Genomic DNA, 12794 nt, shown 5'->3' with positions numbered 1-12794 from the left:
AACAAGCAGAGTTGCTGTTCACAAAGCAATCACCATGGCTTCAAACTGCAGATCTGGAAAACGGCTGCAAAATGTTAAATGGATTTTCTGGTACTTTGTAGGATCACAGTATGGATTTAGTCACTTCATGATAACCATCATTCTGAATCCTGTGGTTAGGTATGTTGTTTCTCTAAGGAACTTGATGGGTATAGCACCTTTCAGAAGGAAAGGGAATTGTGACAACCTTTACCTAGAAAATTGAAGCAACGGATGAGCATTAAAATTTGCTGTGTTTTCTCTGATCTGAATACAATGCCTGATGTGAAAATGCTCCTGCTGCAGCCTATGGTGGTCAAAATGGAGAGAAGCCTTAACACAGCAGCCTGAGGAACATTTCTGCTTTTCCTTAGAGGAAATAAAATGTTCCTCCCCTGCATTTTTAGCCTTTGATCCTACAGTGTTTGAATCCAACTAGCATGGGAGTGAGGAAAAATCCTCATGCTATTTCTTGTATTTTTTCCACAACCAGCCATGGGCCTTGTCTGAGTATGGGGTAGTGTCACAGTCACACCTTGAGATTGACCTGCTGCTGCTAGTTTTCACCTCAACCATCAGGCAAGTGCTTTTAAAGACTTTTTTTTCCTTGTTGATGTAATTTTATGTACGTGTATTTGGGGGAGAACACGGTTCTGTTTTATTCCTGTTTATCTCACTCTTGAGCTTCTCTGGGTAATAAGTCAGAGGCAAGTTGTTTGTAAGATGTCATTTCACATCCCAGTTGTAAGGACATTCATGTAAAGCCACATTTTGCACTTGTTTATCCTCTGCAGTTCTGGTGGTTTCACTGGGGATTCGATGGAGGAAACAAGGTCGGGATGCAGCTCCTTGAGTCCAATCCCACCAAATTTATTCTGGCAAAAAAAGCTTGTGGGCTTCCTCCTCCTAATACCCCATGCAATGGACGGAAACATATGCTTCTCCAAGTGACCATGGAAACTGGTGCCTTTGTTTCCAAGGTGATTTTCTGGCAAGTGGCTGAAGGAGGAAGCATTAACAAAACAGGATCCTGGGCAGCAGAAAGCATCCACATTCCTGGCAATGCAGCAGCCTGTGCTGAGGAGGACAAAGCCCCAGAGACAAACAGAAAACTCTTCATTTTAAAATCACTGTACGTGTCAAACACCTGGCAAAGGATGGGTCTGTGGTCCCAGTTTCCTCACACTGTTTCCTTTTCTGCTTCTATCTGGTCAATGAGATCAGCCTACCCCAACTAACATCTTAAGGTTCGTTTAATCTCACTTTCAATAGAAAGCAAGAAAAGCAAAATAACACAAGGAGAGAAAAAAAGAAGATGCTTAAAACTGACTCGTACCTTGAGGTAAGGAAATTCTCACACTCTGTGTATATCTATCTATATATGTATGTATGTGTGTGTATATGTATATATAAAAGTAATTTCATGATTATAAGCCACACTAACTATAAGTCGCACTTCTGGGTGCCAGCAACTTTTCATTCTTTGTCCATACATAAGCCGCACCTGATTATAAGCCGCATGTTACAATACAGAGTGTGATAAAAGGTATCTGTTCTATCACCATCTGTTGAGGGTGGGGGCAGTGATCCTTATCTCAACGGCAGATATTCTGCTGATGGGCCATCCATTGAAACCAGGCAGGGCATTGTTCTTTATCTTTTCACAACCCATCCTTCCTCCAGGGAGTCATTGTCTGCTAATGGCCCATTGAATCCCACTGTGGGACTGATAAAATTACTGCATCCCATTGGAAGTTGCTCCAGCCAGGGGGAAGAGCCCAACATTTCTTACCAAGATAAAAACAGAGGTTTTGGGACACTAAGGGAGCCCCTTTCTCCACTGCACTCCAGAGGAAAACCGGATTCCTCCACATTACCACTGGACCTCCGGAGGGAAACTGCACCTTGTACAGGAGCACTGCTTCAACTGAATCACATCTGTCACTGCAGGAGGATGCAGCCACCATTTAATGGGACTGCTACCAACACCCTGCCTGACGGGGTGTCAGGTTGTACTCTGACTTTGTCAGGGTTTGGAGTTTGTTTCTTTGTAGTACTGTATTTCTCTTTTAATTTCCCTAGAACTGTTATTCCTAATTCCCATATCTTTGCCTGAAAGCCCCTTGATTTCAAAATTATAATAATTTGGAGGGAGGGGGTTTACATTCTCCATTTCAAAGAGAAGTTCCTGCCTTTCTCAGCAGACACCTGTCCTCCAAACTAAAACAGCAACTTTTTGCTCTTTGTCCATATATAAGCCGCACCTGATTATAAACCGCACTTTGGGTTCGGACTAAAATTCTAGTCAAAATGGTGTGGCTTATAATCGTGAAATTACTGTACATGTTTAATGCTTCGTAGCAAACGAGAGTGGTTTTCTTTCTTGCCATTTGAAAGACATGGAAGACATGTGAAGAAAGATCCATTTCTCTTTCAGTGCAATAAAAGCTCTTTGCAGGCCATGTGGGTAATCCTCCAAAGCGACATACAGCAAAACCCCTCCTCCACATTGTTCAGGAGGACCAAAACTCTCTTTGTTTGCCTGTCAGTGTAATTCCTTCTTGGAGTAAATATGAAATACAGTGATGTGTAACATGACATAACAAAGTGAAGGAGGAGGAAGGACTGGTGACAAGATCATTTCCTTTTGCAGCAGAGGAGAAGAGGAGTTGACACAGGAAATATATGTGCAAGCATTAAAGCCTGCCACAGAATGCTTCACATCATCAGTTGTGGAGTCTACTGATTTATACCACTTACATGACCACAAGCCAGTAGAAACACAACTATTTAACAGTGGAACAACCCAGAAACAGCAATGTTACTGAAGATTAGATTAAAATAAAGACCATTCCTAGCAGAAGAGCAACCCATCCTGATAGAAGTCTGATTGGGAAATAAAAGAAAGCCATTCAAGTGTCAATTGCACTCATGCTTTCAGCTATCAGTAAAGCCTTATGAAGTTTGATTGCCAGGTTTTCATTAATGCCAGAAGGCCCTGTTCTATCCCTGCAGGATATAGTTATTGACAAGTTATTTTAAGAATGTTTCATGGCCACAGGATAGAACCAAAATATCTTTAAAAGTGCTGGAAAGTATTTTGACATAAAGTCACCTAATTGTGGGATTTATTTCAGAATTCCTTTTTCTTCCTCTCCAACTTTTAATGGAAAATCTGTGCTTGCAAGTGGTGTGGGAGATGTACAACAGCAGCCACCAAAAGCACTTTGCTTGCCACAAGTACAGAGCTTTACTGAAAGCACACAGAAGCAGCACTTGCTTATCCCACTGGAATTGCAGTGAAAATGAACATTGGCTGAAGTGCTGGATGCATCAGCCACCACAGTAAGGGGAGATGATGACAATGAGGGCAGAGGCTGTAACCTGCATGAGTAACTGCCACGACAGCCCCTTCTGGCCTTATCATTGATAAACTCCAATATGCATATTTTTCACTAGACAAAATCAGGTTTTTCCTGAAAAAATATCTATTCCATTGATAACGGAACAGTAAGTTTGCTACACACATTGCTAAGTGGGCTCTACAGAGTGGAGCTTTCTCAGGGAAGATTGTCTGAGTAAGCCAACATGGAAATAGAAAGGTTAAAAAAGTATTTTATTAAAAATAAAGCATCATGGTTTCTCTGAGCAAATTTCTGGAAACATTCTCCTTTTTTTAATGCGTATTTTTGTGACAGCTGCAGAAAAACTGTAGTATTACTATAATATTATGGTCACTCTTCAACTTTTCCCATAAGTTTTATCTCCTTGTGTTCCAAAATTCACAAACAATTTTATCTTTCCAGGACATAAAGCTCTTATTTGAATTTTTAAAAACTGTTAAAGACTTCATTTAATATTTTTTGTAGTCTGAACATTCAGCTATGGTTGTGTCATTTCTATGCTGGCTTACATCAGACATTTTTCCCCAAGTAACAGAGAAAGTGACACAGTAAAAAACACTCAGCAACAAGTATGGCAAATTATTCATCCTTTACTTTCCCAACCAGAGTGTGTACTTGGACATGGTAATGATGCACAGCATTATTCAAATTAGTTTAATTATTTCAGCGGGATTCAGGTCAATGCTAAATGCATCTCTCTGCATTTTTTCTGAACACTAAAACAAAACCTGTTGGCTGCCCTAGAGGTGTGGGCCATAACTTCCCCAGCAGTCAAATGTGATGCCCAGATATCACAGCTAGTTCAGAACAGCTCAGTGTGTCCCCAGCAACACCCAGAGGTCCTAGCCCTGGCTTTGAAAGGCCTGGCCATGTCATTCACACAGCTCACCTGGAGTAACAACACACAGGGGTGGCTTTGCCTTCCCCAGCCACCTATGGCAATGCTGCAGTGTGTGTGCATTTGCAGGGAAAGGCATGATGAATGAGAACATACTCTCTCTTGAAGAATGAGTGCAATTTGCTGCAGTCATTTCCTGTGACTTAGAGATATCCAGATAGATTTGGGACTATTTTTTTTGCAAGTAGAATTAAAATATCATAAAACTAGAACAGCACACTGCCAAGAAAATGACTGAATGTTATTGTTCATAATTCATGTTCAAAATAAGCTCATTATCTCCCTGAAGTTTAAATATTCTGAACTATCTGAGTTCAGATATTTATGTTAGAAAAATAACAGTACTTGAACTCTGAGTCTATTATTCTAAGATACACATTGGCCATGTATATACCTTTCCTAAGAATTAAAAGCTTGGTATGAAACAGGTTAGAAATATCAAACAAAAAGTTTGCCAGATGATTATCACATCTATTTCCCACACTAAGGACAGCTAGGGAAAGAAGGCAAAAGGAACTCATAGGTAGGAGTCAGCAGAAGACTTGGCAGTCTTTACAAAATTTCTGCATCAAGTAATTACACATGCCACTGGTCTGAGATCCATTATTTATATCCTCCTTTATGCATTGTAGCCCACATCTCCTTGTTATTACCAATTCACTTCAATAGAGGGCAAAAGAGACTGAAGTTGTCATCTCAGACTAGAGACTGCATGCAAGAGTGAGAATTGAGAAATCTGTAAGGATTACATGCAATTGGAAACATAACCAAGGTAAAAGAAAAATACCTGAGTGGCACAGAATTTGGGTAATTTAATTTCCCTTAATGCTTCACTGCTCTCCCTATCTGTGAATCAGACTGAAATAAATACAAGAGTTTGATGAAACAAAATTATCTCAAAACTCTTCAGAGTAATTTTTCTCTAGGCTTGAACAGATTGCAAGCACCAGCTTAACACCACCAGGAAAAATATATGGTATCATGAACTGGAAGAAGTTTCTTCTACATTTTCTTTTACTGACTTTTAATGAGCAAATTTGTGAATAATTGGTGCACTTAAGGGAATTTCTAGTGGGGAACGACCATTTTATTAAATATATATAATATTTATATATGTATTATTTATTATTTCTTTAATTAGTTTTTGTCTTCTCTCTGATTTTGTTTTTCCATTATAGCAGGGGTTTTGCATTTCAAAAGATCTCTTTTCTGTTACTGAGTTTCAAAGTTTTAGTAATGGTGTAAAAGTCACTGCTTTCAGACACAAAGGTACAATATCCCAGCAGTTATTAAAAAGTCTAATGTTTTATGAAATGTGAAATAATAGACTTTGTTTGGTCCCTGGGATAATTATTTCTTTCATTCCAATTGAGAATGCAGAATTGAAAGACAGCTGTGTTCTCTGCTCTGCAATGAATCCCACAGTGATGAACCACTCCAACTCCTGTATCCTTTAAGAAATCCTCACACAGTGATACTTGTCTCCTGCTGTTTTTCTCAAATTTCATGTGCACTGACATAATTTTCCATAGTGGCCTTAATCTTTCAGTAATTGATAGCTTTCCTACAAATCTCTCTCCAAGGCGTTTTTTTGTGGGGTTTTTTTTTGTTGTTTTTTTTTTTTGAGCACACTTGTCCTGTGAGTCCTCCAAATCTTACAACAGTTTGCTTTCTACCTACTCATGGACTTTTTTCTGTTAGGCCTATGGTTTAGGCCATATGAATTTTGTCCCCCCAGCAGTTTTGTTGACACCAAGAAAATCACTCGTATTCAAAATTATCTTGAAAAATAAGAATGAACTGATCAAATGAGGAAATATTATAAAAACAAGGGTAAAAATGTCCACTTAGGAAGAGAAGATCAACTACAGAAATACAAAATGGGAAACTGCCTGACAAAGAGCTCAGCTGCAGAAATTAATCTAAGACTTATTGCAGAGTGAAAGAGAAATATGAGTTGACAACTGTGGAAAGACAAAAATAAAAATTGTTGCTGTGCACATGTTAGAAGGAAAATCATATCCAAAATGGTACAGCAGTAGTATTCACTGTGGGTGAGTTCTTACTTGGAATACAGTATTTGTTGTTGAGCATGGTACATTAAAATAAAGGGTTAGGCAAGGAAACAGAGTGTACAGAGGTATTGACTTGTAGTAGAAATATTAAGAGGGCAGAAATTAAGGGTGACTGGACACAATTGCATAAGCATTTTAACAGTGGACTTTATTCAATTAAAAAATGGACCATGTTCATATAAAAGGAAGGGCATAGTCCCCAAAAGAAAAATCTAGGACTGTTTCCTGCAGTTGCCATTCCAGTCAAACCAGACCACAGATTGCCTGCCAGTAGAAGACTCTACCTCTGACAAAAGAAGAAAGTCATATCACATCACATCACAACACATCACATCACATCCACTATTCCTTTTATTTCTAGCCCATTATTACACAGACTATGGCCTTAAGGAACTCAGATCAGACTTGCCCAGAATTTATGGAGGTGGAAATAAGCAGAACTCCAATGCAAAAGAATCAATTCATAGTGATTTTTGGTTCTTGGGTACAAAACACCTGTCCAAAAATTAGTTTGTCATTGCTCAAGGAAGATGATAAGGACCTGATACCTGGCATCCCCTCACAGAATCACAAAATTGCAGAATCACTGAATGGTTTAGGTTGGAAGGTACCTCTGCAGGCAATCTTGTCCATGCCCCTTGCTAAAGGAAGACCACCTGTACTGTGTCCAGGTGACTTTTGAGTATCTCCAAGGATGGAGCTCCTTGGCCCCCTGGTCCTCTGTGTTGCACACAAGTGACCCTGCCCAGACCACCTGAACACTTACTTGTTGCTTCTTGTAATTGTGTGGATGTGAGAGTGTAAGGGAATGCATTGAGAAAAGGACTGTGAGTGGGTAAAACCAATGTACTTCAGAGATTTTGTAAAATGATGTCACCTTCTCCTACCATAGATCCTCACACTGCTTTTTTTACGCTAACTTGTAACAGAGAGGAAAGCACAGACAGTGGTTTGTGCTGGAAGGATGCAAGACCTGGATTTGTGTAATCTGGATGAGAAAAGCTTCGAAAGCATTAAGGTGATAGTTTTTCACATGTAATACGTCATTATCAAGAGAACAATAAACAGCCGTTCTCACAGATGCTGGGAGAAGGACAAGAAGAAAACTTCTAATGCTGCAAAATTGTTTTGGATGTGTATTAACAGGAGTGAAACTGGGGGCCTCATGGACTCTCCATCCACCAGAGAATGTGAAGCACATGATGGCAAGAATTCATCACCAGTGTCTGGATATGTTCAAACCTACCTTACTGCTAGGGACTGGAGCAGACCAGTGAGTGACAGCAAATTTCGGATCCTCAGTGCCAGATTCTTTGTGAAAAGCCCTGTGACTTAGAGCTCCTGGTGCCAGCCCAGATCCACGCCAGTTAAAGATTTGTTGCCTATGCCAGAATTTTGCCTCTGCTGGGCTAAACAATCTCTTGTACTCTCCTCCTGACATATATTGTTACAGTTGCTATGAAACCTTTACCCGTGGAAGCAATTTTTCCACTGGCTCCATGGATTGTCTCTGTTTCTCACTACCAGGAATGTTAAAACTGTTTTATTTCTTCAATAAAATTGAATACAGTCATGCTTGAGCGGGGGTGGGGATTAGTTAGCCTAACTTTTTCATTTCAGATGACTTTTGAAAAACTTGGCTAGAGTTAACCCAATTGCAATTCTTTGAGTGGATCTTTTGCTATTATCCATCTGACAAAGAGATGGCAGCAGGGTGGTGCTGTTGCATTTTTGTCTTCGTTTACTTTTTTTTTTTTAAATCTGTTTTTCAGGAGTAACAAAACTGAGCTTCTGAAGCTTTGGTGTTTTACCAAAGCTACACATAGAAATATTTGCATCTGGTACAAAGTCAAAAAACAAACAGCTATGCATTTTCCAACATACATGCATTTTATGTGAATTTTACACACAGTATTCCAGTTGGTTTTTAAGGTATCTGCAAAACTCAGCTCTGTAATCTATGAAATTGAACATTCCAGAATTGAAGGCTGAATGAAGTTTACAAAATCTTTATGTTCTGTAAATGCTGGGAGAAATCTTTATGCTGGGAGCAGGAGGTGGCAAATCCTCTACCTGTATTTTTAGTAGGATCAAGTTAAAGAAACCCCACATTTCATTAAAGCCTGGTTTTGAAGTGCTCTTTTTTTTATTTTTAACTTTGCTATTATTGGATTACATTTTCATTCATTAAATGTGAAAACGGGAAGTATGTAACCAAGGTAACAATGATGTCCCTGGAGAGTATCCGAGCACACAAATCTCATGTCACCATCCTAAACCAAGCTGTACCTTGTCTGTAACAATCCCTGCCCTCTTCCCATCATTTATGAAACAAGTTCTCACCAGCCAGGACCACATTTTGGGGAGGACCTACAAGACAAGGAGGCAGCTGAATATTACACAATACAGGTACGTAAAGATGTTACTGCAGCTGTGTGCCAGACACATAAAAACCATGATGTGTCTGCAAATGAGTCAGCTTGGGGTGAACACTCCTGGCTAGGAGCGACGTAACTCACTCTCTCCCCATAACCTCACGGAGTGTGAAACCTGACAAGCAGTCATAGCAGTGGGTAAGGCACGTTCTGAGATGGTCAGAGGCAGATTGGATGTGTCACAGGGCAGCACACTAGGTTTGTAGCTTAGGACACAAAGAACTAATCTTGCTATGCATCATTACCCCCCACCGGCTATGCTGCTATCATACTGCCCTCCTTCTCTGGTACAGTTCTGAGTCTTTCCTAATCTGAGTGAGAAAAGTCTGCGCAGTCAGATGGTGCAGATAACAACAATACCAGTGAGGCATTAGCAACAGGGCAAGAGCAGTAGCCTCTGTTCTGATGGTTTCTCTCATGCCTTTGCAGACCACTTCTGTCTTTAAGTAGCCTATGAGAGAAGGTCTTTGCCAAGCAGAGCTGTTTCAAAACTCTGCAATTAAATTTCTGAACTCATTTTTTTCTGAATGTGCTTGCACTTAGTCTTGCTGTAACACCAGGCCCTGCTGTGACTCTAACCCGCAGCTGACTGACAACAGATAACCATATTAACAAGCAATAAGCTTATCTAACTTTCCATCTGGCTTTTCATCCAGTTTCTTGTTTAAACATCCTGGGTGCTGTGAGTCATTTCAGTATCAACAATGGACTGGAGAGTGAAAATAGATTGCTTATAGGGTTTTTCCTGCTTTCTGCAGGAAAAAAAAAACCCTCAAATTGTATCTCGTGCTTCTCCTTTCCCCAAATATTGCTCCTCCATTTCCTCAATTCATTTTTACAGTCTTACTTCCATTTCTTCCCACTTATACCACCTCAGTCCAGTTCCCGTCTGAGCGCTCCTCCAGATGTCTTGCAGTTTTAGGAGCCCTTTACTTGCCCCTGGAACCAACATACGTGAATAGATGAGTATATTGCTGAGCACTCCAATCTCTTTTTATGAGTACGTACTTCTTCCCCCGCAGCATTCCTGCATAGTGACAATTCTGCATTCTCTGCGTTGCAAAATTCTCCTAGGTTGTGTCTGGAGGCGAAGATGGAGATGAGGAGAACCTCTTCCCTGTGAAATAGTCAACAACGAGTTGAATACATTACTAAAGCTCTGGAGCTGGGAATTTTATTCAGTCTTGAGCATTCCCCCTTCAATTTCCGTAACCTTTTCCGAATAACTCTACCACTACTTGTTGCTTTGGAGCTTTTTGCATATATAGGCTTCACATTTTCAGTAGTACTTAGCAGTGCTGACTCCGTCAATGCTCGGGTGCCTATTTTAACACATTTTTAAACGACTTTAAACGGAGGTGGCGCTCCCGCTGGCCGCGGGCAGTGGCTGGGGCGGGGGCGGCCCCTCCTGCCGGGAAGGTGTCGGTGGCCGCCCCCCGCCCGCCCCCCGCCGCCGCTCCGCCCCCGGCGCTGGCAGGGCTCGGGGCGGGCTCGCTCCCCGGCGCCAGGGGAGCGGGGCACCGCAACTTGGGCAGCATGAACCTGGAGAACCAAGATGTGCTGCTGGATCTGGAGGGGGACGAGGAGGAGGATGATGACAATGATGATGGGGAGATCGGTGAGTAGGAGGCTGGTGCAGGAGAGTCCCCCCTGGACAGCGGGCTCACCCCGGGGCGGGGGCTGCAGCCGCGGGCGAGGAGCGGGGAGCGCACCGGGACCGGGCGGGGAACGCACCAGGACCGGGCGGGGAGAACGGAGCGCACCGGGACCGGGCGGGGAACGCACCAGGACCGAGCAGGGAGCACACCGGGCGGGGAGCGGGGAGCGCACCGAGACCGGGCGGGGAGCGCACCGGGACCGAGCAGGGAGCGCACCGGCACCGAGCAGGGAGCGCACCGGGACTGGGCGGGGAGCGCACCGGGACCGGGCGGGGAGCGCACCTGGCTGGGCCGGCCGGGGCCGGGAGCGAGCGGCAGACAGACAGGGAACCAGCACCGCCCTCACCTCCTTCCGCTAAAACTGCTGAGGATTCTCCGCGGAAGATGCGGGATGTCTTTGTCCGTGCTGGCGGGCGTGTGCCAGGTGTGTTTGCCTTATGGAGCGCCGCGGCGATGGTCCTGCTTCCGTACCATGGGCAAGGCTCAGAGGGCGAGAAGCACCGAAAACTTTGCCTCTTCCTTTCCCTCTGCCGGGAGGGAAACGCGTGAGAGGGGTCGGAAGCAGCGCTTCGCGGTGAGCGCGATGCCGGAGAGCTTTGGTGTCGCAGTGATCAGTCTCCCAGCACATGCACACCCCGTGCCCCGTGCCTCGCTCCGTAGGAAAATACAAACGTGTGATCGCCTCCGCACGCCCCGGCACTCGCAGCATCCCTCTTCTCCCCGCACTGCCTGCCTGGCGTGCCTTGGCTTGGCACCGAGCTAAAGAGAGGGGTAATCACGGCTTGGGATGGAGAGACCTTGAAGATCATCCAGTTCCAGCGCTCCTGCCTTGGGCAGGGACACCTTCCAGCAGACCAGGTGGATCATAGCCCCCTCCATCCTATCTGGCCTTAAACACCACCAGGGATGAGGCGTCCACAACTTCTCTAGGCAGCCTCTTCCAGCACCTCATCATCCTCACAGTAAAGAATTTTCCCCTAATATCTGATCTAAACCTACCCTCCTTCAGTGACACCACTCCCTCCTCCCAGAACAACAAAACTAAGTAAAATGTGAGGGGAAAACTGGCAAAGCAAAGCAAGACAGCGATTTTGCTGGGGGGGGAAAAAAGGCATATTGTGTCTGCCAGAAAAGCAGACATTAAAATGGTCAGAGAGTTTTAAATTCAAAGTGTATGTTGATCTTGTTCCAGTGCCAGTAGCCCAGGACAATGACATTGTATTTACTGTGGGAATGAATTCTATTAAAGTATTTCCAGAAAACAGCCCAAAAGGGGTTGTTTCTCAGCTGGTTCAGACTGAAGGGGCCTGTTCATTTCACTGAAGAAATACAGAATTACTTCAGTTCAGAAGCTGTTTTTCAGCTGCAGTAGCCAAAATAGTCTAAAGCCTTTTATTTCTAGTTAACTTGTTAAAATAAATCTAACAAATAAGGAATGCAGGCAAAAGTCATTTAGACAAGCAAGTAGAAGGTGGATCTGTATATATACATTTAAACAAATATAAAGGGTTACTGCTCATTGTTGTTCGAAAGATTGTGCATGTTTTTGCTGAAAAGCACATATTTTTGATGATTTTTTAGTATTTGGTCTGAATTTCTGCATTTGTAAAAAGTTTTAGTGACATTAACTCTCTCTGATACTCTCATTGCCTCCAAATACTAATCTTTAATAATGGCAAACACAGCCTGCCTATTCAGTTAGCTCACTCCAAAAGTGTATTAAGTTTGAGCCTCACCCAATGTCTGTGGAAATCAAGGAATGTCTTTCCTCCAACATTATTAGCCTTTGTTTCAGATGGGAGTATCCCTTGACTTACAGTAATAGTCCAAAGACAAATTCAATTTTCCATATGAAGTGAGGCAAAGGTATTGTTTGACTCCACTCCCTGAATTTAAAGGGTGGACCAGCACTGCATTGTATTAATCAGCAGCTGTCTTTTCCATTCTTCACCCTAGAGAACAACTGAATTTTTTCCTGCTCATAATTCTTTATCCAGCTTGGGGATAGTTCAGAGCCAGCAAATCATGAGCTTCATATACAGTATATGGCAGTTTGTAACGACTCATGCTATGTGGCAAAATTGCCTAAAAATTGTGCAGTGATGATTTCATGAGTTGTTATGCAAAGGCTGTTACACAGCACCTGGCTTTGTCATGTTTGCTACTCTGCCTTGCAAAATGCACATATAACTGTCTTAAGGTTTTTATGTTAGGTATAATTACAGGACAACTATTTCATTAGTCTGCAAACATGTAAATCATCCTTTTACCTCCAGTTTTATTGTACCACTTGCATCTGCATTTTT

At 42.6% G+C, this 12794-nt stretch overlaps 1 protein-coding gene across 2 annotated transcripts in view; it reads left to right on the top strand.

Moving 5' to 3' along the window:
• Positions 1-1041: 1041 nt before the first annotated feature.
• Positions 1042-12794, top strand: part of ANO6 (anoctamin 6) — a 79086-nt gene continuing 67333 nt past the window's right edge. Inside the window, exon 1 of one of the 2 annotated variants that reach the window (XM_033056872.2) lies at positions 1042-1360. Coding sequence is in view for 1 of the 2 variants with exons in the window: in XM_033056871.2 (XP_032912762.1) it covers positions 10367-10448 (82 nt within the window). In the remaining variant the exon portion in view is untranslated. Of the gene's footprint in view, positions 1361-10294; positions 10449-12794 lie in introns of those variants that run through there. The other variant, XM_033056871.2, reaches the window with a different exon arrangement.

Source organism: Catharus ustulatus, chromosome 4, assembly GCF_009819885.2.
Source record: "Catharus ustulatus isolate bCatUst1 chromosome 4, bCatUst1.pri.v2, whole genome shotgun sequence".
Classification (NCBI taxonomy): domain Eukaryota; kingdom Metazoa; phylum Chordata; class Aves; order Passeriformes; family Turdidae; genus Catharus; species Catharus ustulatus.
The sequence above is the reverse complement of the archived record's forward strand: the minus strand, read 5'-3'. Positions and strand labels throughout refer to the sequence as shown.